We start from the raw sequence: 17,687 nt of genomic DNA on the forward strand, positions 1-17,687 counted from the left end.
TGAAGGGACCAAAATTTCTCTAAATTCATAACAAAAAGATACTAAATCACTTTCATATGGCGCATGGGGGAAGAAAGGGGAATAAGATAACATCACTTTGGTGCTGTATTTCTTAAATGAAACAGAGCATCTCTGTCATCATTTAGAGAATGTGAAGATCTGCCTTCTTCAATCCTGAAGTGATTTGATATATATGTATATATATATATATGCATACTTTTTTTGTGCTCTGAATGCTTTACAGGATTATTTTACAAGTTAGAAGTTCAGCTGTAGCAAACCTATATCAGAATAGGCTGGAAGATACCATTTACAACTGTATCGAATTTTCACTTTTTATAAATCCTACCATCTTCATGGAAATTCTTCAGGCAGAAATCGGGGAGAAATAAGGGGCAGGACCATTTCTCCAATTTTATTAGTAACATCCTGTTCAATTTTGAGAATTGAACTTGAAAACCCTCATTTCATGTTTCTGGATTACATCTGGTAATCAGTATAATACTAACACCCTTAAAAGCAGATTTTTCTTTTCTGTAATAGTTAAGAAACAAAGACAGTATAGCTGCTGATAGAATAGCTAGTAGTGAAGTAGGATGCTTATGGGCTTTCTAGTCTAATTTAAAAAAAAGAAGTCCCCAGCAGTGTCTTTTATTCTCATATCATCTGTGAGAGCCTAGGTGAAAAAAGTTAGATAATTGGGAAAAACATAAGATTTAGACTTGCAACTTCTGGTTGTGAAGAATGTCATTCTCTTTAAGTCTTGCCACCTACTATTTAGGGATTCCATGTGAAGTTGTTACTGAAAGGTTGTATATAGAAAGTTATGAGCATTTAATGCAAGGTAGGCTGCTTTGAAATGTATGAAATTGCCTCTGTAGAGCAGTTTGTATTTTAAGTTTCCTTATAGAAGTAACTATGTGTTTTGTTGCAGATTATGGAGCTCTGCGGTGCAACAAGACTTGGCTATTTTGGAAGAAGTCAGTTTTATATTGCTTTGAAACTTGTTGCTGTGGCCCAGTCTGGTCTCCCTCTAAGAGTGGAAAGCTTGAATACAGGTAAAATAGAGGATGGAGGGTGGGTTGGAACTCAGTTGTTAAGCGGAATTACTGTACTTGGCTCACAGAGTTTGTTAGAGTAAATTAATATGGTATGTCTTTTTATGTGTGTTGCTAACTTAATACCAGCTGTGGGGAGACTGAGGAAGTGTGTTCTTATTATGCAATAAATGAGATATCTTACTCCTACGGAGTGATGTCTTACTCCTACTGAGTGAGGAGTGCTGTGCTATCATGGGCCAAGTGGGCAAATACTACTGACTACAGTGTTGGGGACAATTTCATTCTATAGATTACTATGTGATAACTTCTGTGCTGCATCCTCTGAATAAAGTACAAATAGGACTAATGCGTGAAGGAAAAGAGGAATGCAACATTTGCAGGCTTTTGTAGGTGATGAGTGTATGGAGCCTTGATTACAACAAATGCACTTACCTTTTCCAGTGACACATTCCTTTGCACTTGGCTTGACAGTTTTCTCCCTTGTGTAGCCCAAATACAGAGATTAATGGCTTAAGATCTTTCTATTGAAAAACCTGAGCTGTACAAGATCTTTATCATCCAAAACACATTATCTTGCTTTTTCAAAGGTCAGCTGTGATGTGGGTAATTAATTAGAAATAGGAGATGCTCATTTTAGAATGAGGGTTCAGAACAGCACAGAGAGCTTTGATATGAGGCTCTGCTGTAGCCTTCTGTAAGTGGATCCATGTTGCTCTGAGATGAAAAGAGATTTAGGAAAATGATGTACTGAATTGTAAGCCACTGCAGCCTTTTGCAGCAAGCACACAACTCTCAGCTTGCAGATATTTTTGGAGTGCAACTTTGTATAAGGGTGACTTCTGTGGCAAATTTTGTTTGTAGAATACATGTTATGACAATTTTTATATGCTGGTAATATAAAAACTCTTAAGCTTTCTTTCATTCTGAAAAATATAGATTAAGCAGAGTAGGTAAGGAAACTACATTAAAAGCCGTTTGATAGCTTTATCGAATACTTCAGTCCTATAAAAGCAAGGAATCATCAAGTATACTTTACAATTACGTTTATTCTAGAATTGTACAAATGGTTTATACTGCTTTCGTTTTTTGTAGCCTTTTGGAAAAGCACATAATCTTATTCAACACTTTGCTAATATTCAAGTTCCTTTCTGCTCATAAGCCACCCTCAGTGTATAAACTGTTACCCTTGTTTTTGTGCTGAGTGGTCTAAAGCTTCAGCAAATTGTAGCAGAATGCTGTAGAATCAGCAAGTTGGAAAAGGAACCTTCAGCTCCTAACACTTCATAGAACTGGGGCTTGATGAATAATCCCACCATAGTTTATCAAATGCTCATTGAAGAAAGTCTATAATCTCTATATGTAATTGTTTCAGAGTTTTCATATGCTTGATTTTAATATTTGATACCTTAACTGGGCTTTCTAATATGAAAAAGGTTAGCTGTGATATGAGAAGGAATTTGAAGGAAAGAATTGAAATGAAGGTACAGAATTAATTCAAAAATATGAAAACTCTCACAAAAAAGTGGCAATTGGAACTTCTATGATGGTATACCTTTCATTGGTTTATAACAATACTAGAAATACTAGTAATGGTTTCTTCTAGGAATAATTTTCTGTAACCAGTTCCAAGCCTACTAAATGCAGTAAGTATAATTAACAGAACATATATGTTTACCCTGTTTTTAGCTTTGGTTGTCTGTTGCCTTGGTTGCAGTGGTTCCAGTCCTGTCTATGAAATCTGGGCTTCTAGGATAATTTTGGGGATGTCGTTGCAGATACTAAGCAGCTAAAATACAAAAGGCTAAAGACTTGTAAAATGATTCTGAGCTTCGGTTATCTTCCTTTGAGCACTAGGGTTCAGCAGCCTGGCCAGCTGCGTTTTGTCCATAGTTCATCTGCTGGAGGGTTTGAAGAGGCTATCCCAAACTAAACTGTCCGTTCTCTCTTCAAAGCTTAAATATTTAAAGTTAGTTAAAGCTTTTATTTTAGGACATTTACTTTATATCTCTGTATTTTGTGCATGTTTTTTATTCTGTGACTATCTTAAATATTTTTCACTCGTTTATATTTTCTCTCCCCTTCTCTTCTTGTTTGTTTTGCTGTGGGGGTCCCTGTGTTTCTTTTCAGTGGGCAGGAAGCTTTCTGTATGCGAGTTGCTGAGACCAGACTACGGTCAAATCTTGGGTGCTAAGTCCATTCAATGCAATTTGTATCCAGTTGATTCTCAGTTAACCAAATGCTTTTATGAGTAGACTAATGTTGTTTACTAAAAATACTGGCTTTAATTATACTACAAGCCTCTCAATTTGTTTGTTTTTGCCATCCCAGAAAATTTTCCTTCCAGGAAGCTAAAAATTGAGACATTAATGAGCAGTCTCTCTAAAGTAATGTTTGCTTTCTAAGTATGGAATACCACTTTTGGTGGAAGATTATGTTAACAAGGATGTGGGCATGAAAAGTATGGAAAACTTTATAATTTGTTTGAATTCAGGATCATAATTCCATTCATAACAGCTGTTGCAGTTATAATTCAGGAATTTCTGAATTATAGCAAATGTCATAGTGTTAAAGTGAGTTCTTCTGCTGTTACAGGGAAATGACAGAAATAAAAATGTCTTATATTTCAATTCCCATGTAAAAACTTAGCAGTACAGTAAGAATAAATCATTATCTAGTCTTGTCTTTAAACAATGTTTCATGTTCCTTAGAAGCCCTGGATGTTATTTTGTGAGATGGTGCTAGCCAGGTACCTCATGCCAAAACCTCATGATGGAACAAACAGTTGTGTAGACTCAATAGACTTCTTATCATAGAATCATAGAACAGCTTGGGTTGGAAGGGACCTGAAAGACCATCTAATTCCCACCCCCCTGCCATGGGCAGGGATGCCACCCACTAGACCAGGTCACCCAGGGCCTCATCCAGCCTGGCCTTGAACACCTCCAGGGATGGGGCATCCACAGCCTCTCTGGGCAACCTGTGCCAGTGCCTCACTGCCCTCTGAGTGAAGAATTTCCTCTAATCTGTTTCCCCTCTTTTAGCTTAAAGCCATTCCCCCTTGTCCTGTCATTATCTGCCCAAGCAAAAATTTAATTTTTTTTTTAAGCTTTCTCTAAGTATTGAAAAGCTTCAATAAGGTCACCCTGGAGCCTTCTCTTCTTTAGGCTGAACATCCCCATCTCTCTCAACCGCTCTTCATAGAAGAGGTGCTCCAGCCCTCTTGACTTCCCCAGTGTCAGACATTCTAGTGTTCTATGCAATGACTTTCTCACTTTTTTTGTGGGCTGGTTTTAGTTCACTTTTCAGCCATGGAAATAACTTTCCTAGTACAACACAGAGTACAGTGAAGATATGGAAATGGGCATCCAAGAATGAGGAAGAAATTAGAAATTGTTTTAACATTTGTCTGATGAGTGACCAGAAATTTAGCAGAGGTTGCGTTGCCTGCTCCTTCCTTGTGTTGAAAACCATTTAGCATGTTGAATTGTGCCTAGTGACTGAGGCTTAAATCGAGAAATTTGTTCTTACTGGAATGATTTTTCTTTAATACCGGATACAAAAAGTTGTCTGTAATTGTTGAATGCTGTTGATTCAAATGACACTCAAGTACAAATCAATTTAATGTTTAAAGTTTTTGTAATAAATTGTATGCCATTTAGTTAATTTTAGTATAATTGATAGTACCACTGACCAATTTTTCAATATCAAAATCAATGTACAGCAATCAATGGGAGAAATTAAACTTGGCCCATACTTGTAAATTGTTTTTCAAACACGCCAAATATATAAGTAAGCTGTATGGCAAATTCATGGTTTATTTTGATTCACGGTAGACCAGTGAGAAAACTGCCTGGGATTCAGAAAAATGATAGAAATCTTGCAGTGAGAAGTAGATGATTTATATAATTCTTAACTATGATACGTAAAGCTAAGGACCTTCTATTTTTTGTAGAAACTTTATTTTATAGATGTTCATAACAAAGTAAGGTGATATTGGATATTGTTCCCAGTTTATCTCATTAAAACAACTAATTTAGCTTCTCATGTAGAAAGGTATACACAGCTGTGTTTAGTCATTATTTGTGGTTTTTGCAATAAGGCTAGATTATATTGTCTGCTATAAATAAAAATGACAGCAACTCACTAAAAGATGATGGTGAACATATTGTAGTATTTCAGCATTTGTTTTGCTGATGAACCATTTGTATGAAGATGTTCTGATTTTATGTATGTGCTAGAATTGGTAATATCTCAATAGTTAACTGCAAATCACACTTCAGTAGTTAAAATCGTGGTAAAACTAAGATAAAAATGAGCTAAATCTGGACTGCCTGGTTGCTACTCCGTTAAATGCAGATTTGTAGTGCAAAACTTACCTCACATAGCTCCATTAAGTTCCTGTCCCAGAATTTGGCTAGAAGAATCATGAAGTGTGATGAAGAAAAGGCATTTGCTTTTTTCCAACCTGCAGGTGTTGGCTTGACTGTAGCAGTGTTCTCAGTATTTAAATAATTGAGGTACATAAAATTTTAACTACAAAATCAAGTGCATGTTTTTTTTTTTTTAAGATTCATAGTTCTGTACAGTAAATGGCCTGCTCTGTTTTTTTAAACAGTAAAGGACCTCCCTCTTCCCAGATTTGTAGTGTCAAAGAATGAACAAGAATCAAGACACACAGCCTTGTATTCTTCGGATGCTGATAACCCAGCTTCATATTCGGGTGTGATTCCTCCTCCACCTGGCAGGATACAAGTCAAAAAAGGCTCTGTGAGCCATGATGCTGTTCAGCAACGTACATCAACCGATCAACAGGTAAATTAACTTTAAAAGATTAAATAGGACTTGTAACCACTACTTTGCCACATAGGTAGGTATCAATCTGATAGCATTTCTGAACTTTGTTGCTTTCAATATTGTTTATTTAAAAAAATAAAAATTATAAGGTGTTATATACTACATCCACTGCTAAAATCTTTGTAGGGGGCATTTTTTTAATGCAGTCTTAGAACATGTTTGAAATATTGGTGATAACTGATAAAGAACTGAGACGGAAGGGGAAATAAATGCGTAATATATGATTGCAACTATAAAGTGGTAATCATTGTATTAGTATCTAGTTTATCAGATAGTTCACATCAGCTTCCTGATCTTCACAACAGCATTACTGAATGCCATTGAAGACTGGATGTCTAGTCCTTCAATATGCTGTCATAACCTTAAACCTGAAATACTTTATTTAGAAAAATCTCACAGTGACTGTTCTCTTTCTTACATTTTATTGTTCAGGATTTTGATTGTTAAGTACAGAAGATAAGAACCAGAAATAAGACACACATTTTCATACAGTTTTTCATTGTGTTGTAGTAATGAGGACACTGATTTCCTTTTGCTCACTGGTTCCCATTTTTAAGCTACTGAATACATGAATGAAAACTGTATGGGCTTACAACTTTGTGCTTCCTCGTAATTCTTTGTTTATTTATAGTATTTACATTCTCTTTCCATGGGGAAATCTAACAAAAGCAAGAACACTAAGTTCAAATATTTTGTTTTCCAGGGTGTGTGTGTCTGTGCATAGGTGTTGACTCTCCTGTTTTCTTCCACCATGGCATGCTCTTTCCTGAACTTGGTTTGTAGAGAATCAAGTAACTTGGAAATTATTCTTAATCTTGCTGTGAGTCAAAGAACTCACTCATCAACAAATGTTTATTAATCTCTCTGGAAGTAGCTGAGATTGATCCATTTTTTTTAAGTGGTGAGGGGTAAATTGTCAGAGGCCACCTGTAATCATTGTTTGCTTGCTACTTCCTTCCAAATTGCAAATAGAGACTAATGAAATGAGGTCTTACAGTAGGTCTGAAGATAGCTTGTTGTTGTCCAAATTTGGGTAGGTATGTTTGAAATACAGTTCCAGAGAGGCCCATGGAGAAATCAACGATCACAGATCCACTTGATCTGATGATGGGATTTTAGTTTGGTTGAAATAATATTTGTATGCTTCCAATTGGGTGTTGAGTTTTGGTGAATGGCTGTAATTTGATATAGAAATATGACCTGTTGTAACTTCAAAATAATGAAGTCTGGTGTTTGAAGTCTACAAATTCTGTCAAAAGAAACCACATACTCAGAAAGGTGTATAAGCACCCCAATTGCATTTTTCTGTCTTGGCTGATGTAAAAAGCACAGTCTCTCTCTCTCACACAAATCTGTATGGGAGTATCAGAATAAAGAAAGTGTGCGTACAAGTGCTTTGAGAGATCTGGCCCAGGAAACAGTCTTGGAGCAGATGTAGCAGACAACACTGCATTGAGTCCAGCAGTTTTAAGCTGTATTCATGGTTCAGAACATCAGGGAAGTATTGACTGATTCTGCACCCAGTTGTAAAACTACATTTTCTGTGGCTGATTCTTACATTTCTGACTGTACAATGAATCTATTCAAGCAGCCTTGTCCCAATCTAATATTTATTGATTAGACCATATTAGAAATGAGCAGAGAATTTGAGTGCCCTTAAACTGAGAAAGCAATGGGAACCCAAGTTTCTCACTTAACCACATAAACTGTTTTTTTCCCAAAATAGAAGCTGTTTTTTTCCTAGAAATTTCTGATCCAGTTGTTTTTACCTGGAGATATTGCTCAGATTTGTTAAAGAAATAAGTTTAGACTACGAATTGCCATTACATGCTACCTCTTTCAGTGATGAAGATGGAAGGAGCTGGAGTTTGAGAAGTAAATTATTTTTCTAGAGGTCACTTTTCTTTTGGGAGGAATTTGTCCTGAGCTTATATACTTCATTTACAGAGCTTGTCATTTGGCTGTTAGATACTCTATTAGTGACTTTGGGTTTTGATTTTTTTCTTAAACTGCTTGCTGGCTTTGACAATGTTAACTACATCGAAATACACTGATTTCATAAATAATATTTCAGCAAGAGTGTTTCAGGTGAAATCATATGATATCTTGGCCCTGGTTACTTTCATGTGCCATTTTCTATATTGGTGAAATTAGTCACACACAGGTTAATGTTCCATAATTACAAGTAATGTATGTAGAAGAATTTCACTTAAGGTATTGTATACTGGAATGTCATAGCTAGAACTTTCTTTATCAATGCATTGTTCTCGCTGCTCCCCTCAATAAGCTCCATTCAGAGGCAGTGGAGTGTCAGGAAATTGCAATCAGGTTGTGTTTGAAAACAGTTGTAAATGAGGTTTCTTTTAAAGTAATCATAAGGCAAATTCAAGAACATCCTTTTTTTTTTTTTAGTCGCCATTTTTGTGGTGAAATTTTTAGTTTATAATGGTATTATGTAAATGAAGCACTAGCCAGAAGTTTGGGTTTTTAATATTACTAGTATGAATAGTAGATGACTGAAGTCATGCCCAGCTCTCATGGAAGCTACAAAACTGACTGTATGAGTAAAGACAAATAATGAATCAAACCTTTACTAACTGTATGTTGACTGCAGACCCTAGTGGAGATAAAACACAGAGAGAAAATATTTTTTTCTGCTAGAGTAATTTCTTCTTGCCAAAAAATACAGTAGGCAGATCAAAACACTTCTGCTGACATTGTGGCATCTATATAATGGTCCATAATCTCAGTTTTTGTTTGACAAAATATTTCACAATAATCCTTGTAATCTTTCTCTGCCCCTGATCCAAATTTGTTCTCATAGGAAATACCTGGCTAGATTTTTATTTCTTGTTTCAGATGAGATCTCTCTAGTATTAATAATTATTTTTAAGATACATTCCTGTTTCTGATGGATCTGTCTCACATCATATCTTGACAGATCTGCTTTTTCCACAGCTGCTATAATTGACAAGTTAGTGGTCTGACAGTTGAGTTACGCATCAGTCTTGTCTTCAACTTGTTGATCCTCATTATGCAATTTGATATTCATTTCTATTCTGCAAGAAACTATTTTGCACTTTAAAATTTGATAGTATGGTGTTGTCTCTGTGTCCCTGAAGTAATTCTGATGCCCCCTTTACATTTGTTGTCAGAATTCATCAGTGTGCTATTTAGTGTGTGTATAAACAATTACCTAAAGCATCAAGTTAGGTCATTCTCCAAATCAGTCTTTTAGAGCTTTCATTTCAGTCGTAGTTCTCATGCTAATGCAGTTCATTCTGTAGTGGGTTCTTTAGCCACTTAGATTCCTGTATTAATCTACAGGTTGTTGGAATTGTCTCGCATGGCACCACGCTGAAGTATTCTGAACTTTAGGTTAAGTGTAGCGTGGTTCCTTTGTCTAGAAAACCTCAAAAATATCAACCAACTTGAGTAAAATTTCTGGTGCTGTGATTTATCCTCTTTCTCTGGGGTTTTAGTTATTTCCTTCAAAACTTAGTCTAAAACCTTGCAGAGTATTGAGGTCAAACAAGCTTGTTGTTGGCTGAGCCACACTCCCATCTAAAAACGTGTAGTGCTTCATGTAGAGAAGGTCCCATTGAACCTTGGACTATTTTGTTCTTCAATGTGAATGCTAGTTAATTACCAAATCATGGGTTCTGCAGTGCAATTACCACCTCTAGCATAATCTTTCTTCATAATAGATCTGTTCCCTGACTCTTACGCAGGCTGTGTGGTATCAGGACCTGGATCACAGCACCCTTAGAGCTACCCTTCGGATACCATGTCTGGCTTCATTGTCTCTGGAATTCTTCTTAGGAGGCTTTCTTCTGCCCTGAGGTGTGATGAGATCCAGGAAAAGGTTTATAATCCCATTTGACTCATGTATGCTTGCGATTTCCTTTTGAGGTTGAGATCACTCCAGAGTTGCTTTAGCACAGTATTGTTTTGCTTTACACCAGTTTGTTTGACTTACATTCACTATGGATCTCTTTTTAGAGCCGTATATTATAACACCTTTTTTTAATTAGCACGTTTAGTTACTGCTTATCAGCCCCCAAAAGTACAAGTTCCTTCATAGTGTCTTAGTTTAGTAATTCCAGGTTAACAAAAATCATGCTTTCTTAACAACTTAGGTTAGGTTGATTTTTTAATGTGACTTTTTTTTTAATTAAGATGTGTCACTCGATTTTTGCCTGCTAACTATAAGTTTATTTTTGTAATTGAGAAGAGTGTTCTCAGTGGTTTGATGTGACATGAAAATGCTAATTATTTATTTCAACATGCTTTAATTTACATCTGTTTTCTGCAATAAAGTAGAGGGAAAATATATGTATTAAGATAGTAGAAGCCAGAATGTTGCAATTACTATCACTTCTATTGAGTTTTGTTCGGATAGAAGTTAAAATCTTATTTTAATAAAATGTTTATTAAAGATTTAATAGAATTGCTTTGAAAGTGTTTCAACATTTTTTCAAAATAAGATTTTAATAGTAGCTGATTTAATAAATGGTACATTAACATAATGATACATATGCAGATGAGTAAAGTTGTTCAAGTTCCCAAAGAGATTAGGTAGGTAACTTCTGTTAAAATTGATAAAATTGAAAACCAGGAAGTTATCAGTGAGTTGCACAAACTATTGTAGCTGTTACATGTTAGTATTTCGAAGAGCGTTCCATTTAGGTTCTGTACTGTAATACTCTCAGAAAATCCGATCCCAGATATTTCAGGTTTTCAAAATTAGATTCTTTTACTAATAGATTGGACAGAGGAAAATGAACATCCCTTCTCAACTGCATCATATTCTCTCATAAACTGAGTGCGTTTTGAGAGTGAATGTATGTGGCCATTGAGGAACAGAGGTGTTCCTCAGGAACATCTTGCCTCTGTTTACTAAAACTAGAAGTCTGGTGTAAAGTCAATGTGGTCTGTTGTATGAAGTTTTCACTTTCTCCTAGCCATGAGTATATTAAAATGTCAACTGCTTGTCCACTGCGAAGGCAGGCACCTAGTTGTTTTCCTATTTATAATGGGTGAGTTAACCTGTATGTAGTTAGTTCTGGTAAGTCCTTACTCATTGTGCTTTTCCATGACTGCTTTTGCATCTGAGTCAATGTTCCTATGGTCCTGCCTCTCAGTCTTTTCTGGCCTGTGTCTTCCTTCTTTATGCTTGCATCTAGCCATTAGTACTTTGGTTGAGCCGTTTTTTATATAAATATTAAAATATATATAAAAGGTGTTTAGCTGTTTTAAGCTTCTAGTAAGTTAGCTCAATGAATGTGAGGAGTGGTTTGAGAGGGACTGAGATTGCACAGGAGAGCACATCTGTGCCTTGCTCAGTTGATTTAAAATGTTTTGGGAATGTCTCATAATGAAGAAGCTGAAGATGTGTCAAGTCCTTCTTCCAGAAGCATTTTGACATTAGAATTAATTGTGTGTTTTTTCTGTTTAATAATTTTGAAGTCTGTAAGCTGAAGCTCCAAATCAGTTGTGGGAAATCTGTAAATGTGTAGGATTTCAATATAACATTGACTGGAATGGTGAGAACGAAGTTAACTGTTAGGCCTCTTTGTGCTTTTCATGAGCTGACAAAAAATCTCACAAAATTTTATGGAAAGTGTTAGAAGATTTGAAGTTGGGGATCATTTACAGTTTATAGCTTGAGCATAAGTCAAAGTGTTAGCTTTATTCAATAATAACAGTTGTCAGGTTCCTTAGGACAAGGCTGCTTCATGGGGACTGTGTCAAGAGTTAATGTTCACATCCAGTTAGTAGAAGTAGTGAGTGGTTTTCCTTTAGGTAGACTATCTTACATTTGTCTACTTCAGGGTTTCTTCTGTGTCTGTTTGGACCATCTGACTTACCTAGATAAGAATACTGGAGTATTCTTTCCCATCTTTCCCCCACGTTACCTGTAAGAACAAAAATAAACTACCATCTGAAATAAATTTCTTGCCAAGCAAGACACTAAGAAGAGGCAACTTCAGGCAAATTTCAGAAGGGTAAGTAACTACAATAAAAATCTTGGCTGGTAGAGATACTGTGGAAAATAGTTGTGCAAATGGATGGTTTATGCATTAAAAATTTAAGTGATTTAGTACTGCTCTCAGCTGCTTTGTAACACTCTTTGCAAATGCGTATGGGCATCCATTTAAATACTTTGAATGAAATGTTGAAAGTCATGTGGCATAGGAACTTGTTTAAAGAAATCTGACCCAGTTGTTAGGACTTCATAAAATCTCAGTTGCAGAACCAGCCATGCTGACCCTGTATCCAAGGAAATATAGAAATCAGAGATAAAAAGAAAAGTGAGAGAGAGTCTGCATCAGCACATCAGAAACTTATCTTGTCATTGTGGCCCTTAAAACTTTTTTTGTTAGGATACGTGTAGTTGTAGTATGTACCTTGATTGAAGAATGCTGGTTTATGGCACTTTCTGATTGACTTAGATTTTTACAGAGGTAATATTGTTAAAAAGCACAATGGCCTTTGCATTTTTGGCAAAGTAGACGATGTTTTGGGAATAATCGTGTGGAAACCTATAGTTGATCTGGCTGTTGGTACTTGATGGTATGTTAGCAGTTGATAGGAAGCTCCTTTCTGGATATATTCTTGTGGCTTTCAGTTTATTTGGATAGCTGTCTCTGAAACTAACACAAGTTGTGGGATAGCACACATTCAAGTGTGTTATTAAATGCTTGAAAACTTATTTACAGAGGGTGTGTTAGTCTCTGTGCCTTGTGGGTGAACTGAAAAGGGAAATAAAGACTATACCTTATAATGTATTCAGGTGAGAGAGTACCAAACAGATATTTTTGTCCACTGCTGAAACAACTTTTGAGGTGTCTTAGCTGTGTTTTTACTTTTTAGGAAGTTTGGAGCTTAAGCTTTGCCTTCTTGTACTTGTTTTCACTACTATAGTTTAGCTAGAGTTGGAAGGTGTAGCAAACTAATTTAAAAATTAGCAAGGAAATTATTCTATGATATAAATACTTTGTACAATTTAAACTACTTTTCCATCATATTTTACTTCAAAATTGAATTATCTCGTAATCTGGATCTCTTGTGAGAACTGATCTCAGTTAAAAATTACACGTGATTCTATTTTTGTGTCTGTTCATGGGGGGGAAATAGTACAGTATGATATTAAAGAAAAGCTTGAACCTTAAAATTAAGACAACTACCTTAGCTTGTATAGCAGAGAAGTATATCATAAATGGCATTATTCTTCTGGAAAAAAAAATAATTACATTTTTACATATTTAAAAATAATGGACATAGTCTGTCAACTATATTTTTTTTCAGTGTTTTATTCTGATTTATTTCTTTAGAATAAATTTGGATTGTGAATCATTTGATAAAACTTAGGTATGATGATAGGTTGCACAGTAAGTCTCTCTTTTGAGACCTGGGTTCAAATGTAACTTCTATCACAAGTGAAAGTGAGTCTTGTGAGAGTCTCCTTTGAAACTAAGTTATTTAACATGGCATTGGTATTGTCTTAAGAATGGCAGATTAAGAATATGGTAGATGAAGTGTTTTTGAAATGAACATGTCCAGTGTGAGTTGTACAGTACCTGACATCCGTTCCCTCATTTTGATAAGTACTAATATTTTCACTGAGTATATTTTAACTGTAGTGATGATTGTTTCTAGAAGTTACAGTTTTAGGTAGGCTTTTATGCATTTAGTTATATAGTACAAAACTTAAAAGATTCCTTTGTTTTATTAGGAGTCCACATCTCCAGTTGTTTCACCACAGCAGTCCCCACCAACCTCTCCACATACATGGAGGAAGCACAGCCGCCATCCCAGCGGAGGGAATAATGAACGACCTCTTGCTGGACCTGGGCCTTTTTGGGCTCCATTTAGTGAAGCACAACCAGGTATAAATGTCTTCTGTTATGCTTCAGCTGTAGCACAAAGTTGTGGAATTCTGAAATAAGTATATTCTTTGTTTTTTCCAATTCTGGAAACTTTGTTGTAGATTCAAACCTTCATGTTGGTGTCAGCATTGTGGAATCTGTGGCCTTGTATATGGCAGATCCATTTCTCAGTGTGGTGTGGGAAATGCTGAGAATTTGGAGGGAGGGAGAAGATGAAAGTGGAAAGTTATAATATGAAGCTCATTGATAGGAACCATCAGTATGCCCAGAAATGTGGGGAGCTCAAGGAAAGAGGCAGATAATGTATTTAGTTTGAATTATGTTTCTGGTAGATGAGGTGACTTGTCAGAACAACTAATTCTCTTTTTGCTTCCTTTAAAGTTCTCATAAGCATGACTGAAGCTACTGTATCTCAGATGTGTCAAAGTAGAATCGCTTGTTTTTCTGAAGTTTTCATCCTTTTGTGTTTTTCATTTAACATGAAGACCCTCACTGTTGTATTTCTGTGCTCTGATTGAAAAAATTTTCTCCCTTAGTATCTCAAATTTGAAGAAGCTCTGTTTTATTTTCTGATGTCTGTTAGACTTACATTTGGGAACAGTGTAGTAATTCTAATTCAGATTTCATTTTTGATACTCATAAATAATATGTTGCATATTGTAGGCTGTGACTTCAGGTTGAACTGTCGTTGGTTGTTCATTTCAGCCTTGATATTCTAATTGATCTTTCGGTTTATCCTCACTCCATGGTTATAAGCATCCATAGAGGACCAGGTATTATGTTGTTAGAATTGGTTGAATAAAGAAATGAAACTTACTTGCATGGACATTTAGAAGTGAAATGGGTTTTATCCACCGGTTGATGTCAATGTTTGGCTGGCACTTAGTAGTAAATAATACTCAATTTAGAATCAAAAATAAATGTTATTAGTATGTTCAGGTTTTAGTCCAGCCATTTAAGCATACTGTTTGTGATTTTTTTCAGTATTGTTTCCTGATATCTCTTCCTTCGCAAAGTTTAGTTGCTTTTCTTGCAAGCTTGAAATAGAAGTTTGATAGCTTCTTTCTGACTTAGGCAGTCAGGGACTACAAGGAAGCACAGAAACTACTCCTACTGTTGAAGTTTTGAATATTACCCTTCAAAATAAAGTTGTAATACCATGTTAGTACTTCAGTTCTCCAGTGCTATCCCTGTGCTGTCTATTGGATATTTTTTCAGAAGTTTGGAAAACTTTCTGAATTAGTTCAGCATATGTTGATTTTACATTCCATACGGAAACATATCCTTAGTGTGTTTAAAGTAATACAGGGATGCTGTTAAAGAACGTTTGTTTGTTCTGCCAGTGCTAAGGATAGAGGGAATTTCCATATATTTAATAAAAATTGTCATCCTCATTCACTGGATGATTCTTTTGTGCTGTAGATTATTCCTTTGAATTTCAGTTGTTGTAGAAAGTTCCTCATTCTTTTTCCACCCCTTATCTTGAACCTGCATTTTAAAGATGTGTTTGTGTAGAAAAAGAAGAATTCTGATGTTTAGGTGTAGAACCAGATAGATTGTTGGTTGCTTTCCTTAAAAACAGTGCTGCAAGCTCATCTTGATTCTGATGTAAAATGTTGCTGAGAAATCAGGTAATTTGCAGCTACGTTATTTCACTAGGACTTGAGGCAGGACTATGCCATTTCACTTGTGATCCAAGAAAATAAGAACCCAGGTCTCTCCGCTTTTGTTTCATAGTCTGTGAAATGCTGTTTGAGAGTAGTGGTGGGCTTGTCAACTGAAAGCATGGAGCCTCAAGTATGAAAATATTTCTAATGGGTCTAATAATAGCACTGCCCTTAATCGGACAAAAATTGAAGCATAACTTCTGTTTAAAGAAAGATGTGTTCAAAGTAATATTATGACCTGTGCATAGTAAACACATTCCAGTGCATCATCATGTTCCCACCATGAAGAAAATGGAATAGTACTCTGTATCAAATCAGGTGTATAATAAATTAATAGATAATGCCTCAATTGTCATTAATTGTCCTTGTCTTGTATCAGAAGTGTTAAGCAGCACTAGAGCTGTATTTCCTAATTTCTAGAGGAAGAGAACTGGTTCCTGTCTCAACAGAACAAAAGAATTTGGATTTTACAGTTTTTGCCACCTAGTTTTCCAGCAGTTCAGTTATGATAGTTAGTGATTCTTCATAAGAAGCTGGAATCTGAGGCACTGTCATGACTAGTTCAGTGAGTTTACACAAGTGATCTGAAATCGTAAGCTAAGGTTTGTTACCATCTTTGTTCAAGACTTTTTGTTAAGGTGGGCCCTAAAAGACATACTTTAACATCAGGAACAAAGTTTGGTGACAGACACTCATCAGCTGTGGGAAGTGAAGTTTATGGTTAGTTTAGGTCTCATCCTTAAATGTTAGTCAGTTCTATTAAAACCTGAGCCTATCAAGTCTTCCAGGTGTCTGATTTACATTTGTTAAGGTAAAGCTGTTCAAAATTGTGTTAACGTTCCCAAGCAAAAATGACTGATTTCTAAACTCCCCTAGCCTTTTCACGTTTTATTGCTGAGCGTGGTGCTATGTGGTGTGGAATATCTCTTTGGTTAGTCTGGGTCATCGCCTGGTTGTATCCCCTCCCAGCCTCTTGTGCATTCCCCAGTCTATTCACTGAGGGGGGCAGAGAGAAACAGAAGATTTTGACGTTCTGCAAACACTGTTCAGTCATAGCTGAAACACTGATTCACTATTGTTCTGGTCACAAATTTAAAACATAGAACCGTATTAGCTGCTGTAATTCCACCCCAGCCAAACCCACTACATACAGAAACAGAATTGAATGTGAGGTAGGACCCTCCTGCTTCTAGAATTACAGAAGAGGAAAAAATTCTGTTAACTTCAGCTCATTTTGCATTCCAGCTTCACCACCTAGAAGGATGCTGACTCTGAGAAACCTGGGAGAAAGCACCTCTTCTGCATGCCCAAATTCAAGTGGCATGCCATGGGACTAGAATTTATTTTTTAAGTTTGATCATCTTGTAGTTTGGATTGGAAACAGAGCTGAGCATTTATGTTGGTAATATCCAAATAATGATTTTAAACTAGTAAAAAAAAAAAAAAGTCTTCTGTTCAGTCATAGGGTTTCTGCTAGATTTCTTTGGCATTACCTGAAAGTTTTATTTCGATGTTTGAATGTGTATGAGAATTTGCAGCCCCAAGCCATCCTCATTTGTTTTCCTTGTTGGGAGTGATTTTGCTACAGCTAGTGAAATCAGCCATCAGGAAACTTCACGGACAGAAGTGGAGGATGTCTATTGCTTGAATTTACTGAGCTTGCAGGGCAGTATATGGTCCTTTGTCTCCTACTTAATGCTTGAGTAATTACTGATACTTGGCCTTGTTACAGGTGTGGTTATTCAGGGAGGGAGGAGCTCTACAGCATTTCATTATTGTACTCACCTGGTTTTGTTTCTTCACAAATAAGTGGTAAGGAGGGCTAATTTGAAAAACTACTTGCAAAATTAGTTCTCAAAAGAAAATCCACATTGACATATCTTATTGAAAAGTATGTTACTTCTTATCCAGATAAACTACAAACATAAGAAACAGTCTAAAGTGAAGGGGTAACTTTTCTCCCACAGGAAATTAGATCACTTTCCAGAAGTTAACTATGTGTTGGTATTCAAGCTATAGGGGAATATAGAGCAGCCACAGGAATTCAAGCTATGTCTTCATAGTAAACATTGCATTAAGACCTCTCTATCTTGTCCTAATCTGATATCTGATAATCATTAGTTAGGCATACACTCTATTCACAGTGCTTTTGATGGCGTTCTCTGATAGAAGCGCACAGTTTTAAAGTTTTATTTCTTCATTTGCTTTACAGA

The 17,687-nt window shown here is 36.0% G+C and overlaps 1 protein-coding gene across 14 annotated transcripts in view; it reads left to right on the plus strand.

Annotated features, from left to right (window-relative positions):
• The window catches only part of REPS1 (RALBP1 associated Eps domain containing 1), a 67,227-nt gene that overhangs the window by 16,306 nt on the left and 33,234 nt on the right, over positions 1–17,687 (plus strand). For all 14 annotated transcript variants that reach the window (XM_048075688.2, XM_048075677.2, XM_048075684.2 and 11 more), the window contains exons 2-4: positions 935–1,058; positions 5,677–5,873; positions 13,654–13,807. In XM_048075688.2, coding sequence (XP_047931645.1) covers positions 935–1,058; positions 5,677–5,873; positions 13,654–13,807 — 475 coding nt within the window. The remainder of the gene's footprint in view (positions 1–934; positions 1,059–5,676; positions 5,874–13,653; positions 13,808–17,687) is intronic.

This window comes from Anser cygnoides, chromosome 3 (genome assembly GCF_040182565.1).
Source record: "Anser cygnoides isolate HZ-2024a breed goose chromosome 3, Taihu_goose_T2T_genome, whole genome shotgun sequence".
NCBI lineage: Eukaryota > Metazoa > Chordata > Aves > Anseriformes > Anatidae > Anser > Anser cygnoides.